At 30.9% G+C, this 4,564-nt stretch overlaps 1 protein-coding gene across 1 annotated transcript; it reads left to right on the top strand.

Annotated features, from left to right (window-relative positions):
• The first annotated feature begins 1,284 nt into the window (after positions 1-1,284).
• On the top strand, positions 1,285-4,207 carry LOC120089921 (uncharacterized). Its single transcript, XM_039047363.2, has 3 exons — positions 1,285-1,561; positions 1,717-1,846; positions 3,323-4,207. Exons 1-3 carry the CDS (start codon positions 1,429-1,431, stop codon positions 4,020-4,022), a joined length of 963 nt encoding a protein of 320 aa, XP_038903291.1. The 5' UTR covers positions 1,285-1,428; the 3' UTR covers positions 4,023-4,207.
• Positions 4,208-4,564: the final 357 nt, after the last annotated feature.

Below are 4,564 nucleotides of genomic sequence, written 5' to 3'. Positions count from 1 at the left end.
TTGTTTTTAATTTGGTCTAAGATTTTATGTTCTTAATCTCAATTTTTCATTAAATACTCATTTTTTTTTATCATTTTCTATTAATTAATTAAAAATAATTATGAAGTAAAATTTTAAATTTAATTTTAAAAGTGATTAATATAGTGAAACTTAATTAATTATAATTTTTTAATGATTTTTTTATTTATGAATATAAATTAACTATAAGAACGAAAAATGAGTATTTAGTGAAAAATCAAGTTTAAAAGTGTAAATCTTGAAGCATATAGATCAAATTTAAACAAAACTCAAATATCAATGTTAAAATTGTAGCATTTTGAAATTCATTGACTAAATTGAAACCAAACTCAAAACTTAAAAACTAATTGTATAACGTTTTAAAATTTATGGACTAAATAGAAACTATAACAAAAACCTAAGGACCAAAAATGTATTCTTTTTCTTAATTTTTTTTTATATGTCAAGAGTATCAATATTAAATGTTTTTGAAGGTTTAACAATGTTTTTAAAGGGAAAAAACTGCATTTATGTCATGCATCTTTTTAATTTTTTTTAAGATAGTAAACAATAATATTAATTTAATCTTAAAAAAAAAAAAACAATTCACCTGTCAATTTTTGCATCGAGTAACTCGATGCAACCAGCCAGTACCTAAGTTTTTTTCATTGTTGAAACAAGGCAATGATCATTTTCATTCATATACTACTTATAATTATATTTTTGCACTTTTTTAAATTTGTGTATTAACGAAATTTTTGAAAATTCAAAAAAAAATAATAATCAAAAGAAATAATTGTTTAAAAAGTATAAGGGTATTAATGAGTCATTGACGACTTCACATTATATAAACTCACATCCTTGTAATATTTATCATCAATTGAAAATGAAACTTCATTTTATTAATATAGTAAAGAATTTGATTCAATAATAATGAATTTAAGAGAAACCTCTATAAATTTTGAAATGGAGCCCAATCTTTGTGTAATATAAAAGGTCAAAATCGATTTATTAATAAGATTTCAAGATTTTAAATTAATAGAATTATATAATAAAGTAAATTAATTTTTTTTTTAAAAAAATAAAGAAATGCCAACGTGGAAACATCAAGCCCCATCACCCATCTCTCGACCGTCGATTAGCCACGAGTCTACGGTTGGGTAGAACTATCGTGGCCTAATCTTCTTCCACAGATCTAAATACGAAACTATAAATGCCACCTCCTCTGCCACGTCACTCTCTGTTGCTCTCACATAACTTTCTATATAAATACATAGCGTTTGAGAGAGAGTGTGTGTGTGAGAAAGCGAGCAATTTGTTTTAACTTTTCAACAAAGAGATAAGCGAAAGGAGAGACTTTATTAAAGTGACCGCAACCAGTGAAACGATGGCGTTTTGAATCTGGTAAAAAGGCAGGCGGCGGCAGCGACAATGGGGAGAAGGCCGTGCTGTGAGAAAGTTGGACTGAAAAAGGGGCGGTGGACGGCGGAGGAAGATGACCGGTTGAAAAAATACATCCTCGCCAATGGTGAAGGCTCCTGGAGATCTCTCCCCAAAAATGCAGGTCCGTTTCAACTTCCATTTTCACCTCTCACCATCTCCAAATTAAAAAAAAAAAAAAAAAAAGAAAAAAAAAACTCTATTATTTTGCAATGTTAGCTTATTTATTAAGCATTAAAGAATTTTGTTTACATAATATTGTTGTTAATTTATGTGTAGGGCTTCTCCGATGTGGGAAAAGTTGTAGGCTCAGATGGATCAACTATTTGAGAGCTGATTTGAAACGAGGGAACATCACCACAGAAGAAGAAGATGTCATCATTAAGCTTCATGCTTCCCTTGGAAACAGGTCATTTTCTTTTCTTTTCTTTTATTCAGCTCACTTAATTTTCATGCTCCCCTTTTTTGTAATCAGTAACCAGACAGCATTTATGTATTTTTTATTTTATTTTATTTTACTTACCATTGGACTAAAATATCTAACTAAAAACAATAAATATATCTTTTTTATTTAAAACTACAACTTGCTTTTTCTTTTAAACAACTTTTAATTAAATGATAGTATTATTTAATGCACAAGGTTTTATGAAAAAGAAAAAAAAAAGCCTCTTGAATTACAAAACTAGTTGTTGTGTAGAATCTATAGAATAAAATTAGATATGATGAAGTGACAAGTCCAATGTTATTTGGAACAAATAATCAAATATATACTAAATATTCAAAATTCTTGAATTGTTTTTGTTTATGGAAAAATAAGTTAATTTATTTATAAATATAATAAAATGTTAATCATTTATCAATTATAAATATCAATAAATATTTATCAATTTTAATATTTATCAGTGATAAGGATATTTTGTTTTATATGAAAATATTTTAACTAGTTTTGTCTTATGAACCAATTAACTAAAATTCTTTAATAAATATTTTCTACCGGGCAGCTCACGAGGAGAAATAATAATAAAATAAAGACATTAACATTTTTGTTTGTCTTTTTGTGGACTACAGTCGAGGGTGTCAGAGAAAGGCAGAATGACGACATGAAATGAATATAAACATTAGGGATTCAATTATTTATTTATTTATTTTGAGTCAATACATTTTTTTTTTTTTTTATCGAACGAGGGTTTAATTTTTTATTGCGATTAGGGAAAAATTAATTCAGGATATTGGTTTTACTTTTTATCACGTGTTTCAGTCACCCTCTCTGATAACTTTTTTTAATCATTTCTCTTACTTCAATCGTTACCTATTTCTTCGTTTTATTTTCAGTTTCAATTAAAAAAATGTTCCTTTTTTAAAATATTTAAAAAATTCAATTGAATCCTTAAATTATTTTTTAGGCTTTCTTATCAATAAAATAACAATAAATGATAATTATTATCAGAGGATGATATTTGAGTATCTTCTAAGATGTACCTATTTTTATTTATTTTAGGATAATGATATTTAAAAAAAATCATAATTAAAATGTTTAAAGAAAGAGGTAAGAAGAATTTTTCATGGATCAAACTATTATTAGACAATTTGATGAGAGATGTATAAAGATAGATGTAGTCTAAAATGTATTTAAGTATTTTTTTTATTATATATAACATTTTAATTCTCAAACAAAGAAGCCAAAACATTGCCATACTTTTTTTTTTTTGTTTTTTTTATTTTTTCCTAAAATGGAAAATGGAATCACTTTGGAACTCTACAAGCTATTTCTATCATTTTCTTTTCTTCACATTCGAACAAAAAAGAAGGGTCACGTGAACCGCAAAAAAGGGTAGAAAAAAATCCGAACTCGCACCATTACCCAAGTTTATTTATTTATTTATAGGTGGTCTTTGATCGCAAGCCACTTGCCAGGCAGAACAGACAACGAGATTAAAAATTATTGGAATTCACATCTAAGTCGACAAATCCAAACGTTCCGGCGTCGGAACGACGATGGGGACGCGGTAATTGTCGACGTGGCCAGGCTCAGCCTCCCGCCGCGGCGTAAGGGCGGGCGAGGCAGGCGGAGGAAGGCGGAGGCGGAGGTGGAGGCGGAGGCGGAGGCCGTGAGGGAGATTCCATCGCCGCCGACGGCGGAGATAGAGAGAGAAAGTACCGTGTGCGGGGGCGTGGATGACCCAACGGAGGAGGAAATTAATAACGAACCGCCGCCAGAAGAACGACATGACGTCGGTGGCTCTGGGACGTTGAGTTTTAATAATGACGTATTTAAAGAGGACGATATGTCGTTGGATTTGGAAGAATTATTGACTAACGTGGAAATGCAATGGGACGACGATTACACATCTGGCACGTGCGAAAGCAATATTACCGCCAATGCCTCTGTCGGAGCCGCTGTTTCCGACGCCGGTGCGGCGGAGCTGGAGCTCGGCGGTGACTGTAGTTCGATTAGTTCTTCCTTCAGTCTGGATAGCCCTTGGAATTGGGAAAGCTTCGCCGGCGGCCTCGAATGGGACGCCGGAGAAGATTTCGCCGGTGCCGTTGCCGAATCCGACGCCATGATTTCATGGCTTTTGTCTTAGAAAAAAAAGAAAAAAGAAAGGGGGTTTAATGTAGTTCTGGGACTTTGTAATTACACTATTTGGGATAGTTTGTCAGATATTGGGGATTTTTCTCTGTCTTTCCCGTTATACCCTTCTCTATCTTTGTAAAATTTGTTCTCTTGGAATAAAAACGTGGGTTTGTATTTCCATGGTTTTCGGAAAAAGTTGTTTTCCAATTTTTTCTAGTTACTTTCTTTTATTATTGAATATTTATTTAGCTATATATAATATATACAAACAAAATATATAAATATATGGATAGAAACTACATATAATAATTTCAAATCAATGCGTCCAAAACATCACATTGAACTATATGCGGTCACGTTGTGTTCGTCGTACTCTTTAACCATAATCTAAGAAGTCAAGTCCACTATATTTACTATAAAAAGGATGAGTATATAAGAAGACGATGTTGTCTAATTCATCTAATTGACCAATCACATTTGTTATATGATAGTTTATTTCTTTTCTAAAATATTTTTAATTTGATAAGTTAAATTTCGGTTACGTTCATCCCA

This window comes from Benincasa hispida, chromosome 11 (assembly GCF_027475165.1).
Source record: "Benincasa hispida cultivar pf3 chromosome 11, pf3_genome.v1.1, whole genome shotgun sequence".
NCBI lineage: Eukaryota > Viridiplantae > Streptophyta > Magnoliopsida > Cucurbitales > Cucurbitaceae > Benincasa > Benincasa hispida.
Note: the sequence above shows the minus strand (reverse complement) of the source record. Positions and strands in the feature narration are given on the sequence as shown.

Bases quoted from the DNA above. Each gene is read 5' to 3' on its own strand.
- LOC120089921 (XM_039047363.2), top strand. From the start codon at position 1,429: ATGGGGAGAAGGCCGTGCTGTGAGAAAGTTGGACTGAAAAAGGGGCGG. The intron at 1,562-1,716 runs GTCCGTTTCAAC...ATTTATGTGTAG, and splicing joins ATCTCTCCCCAAAAATGCAG to GGCTTCTCCGATGTGGGAAA. The intron at 1,847-3,322 runs GTCATTTTCTTT...ATTTATTTATAG, and splicing joins CATGCTTCCCTTGGAAACAG to GTGGTCTTTGATCGCAAGCC.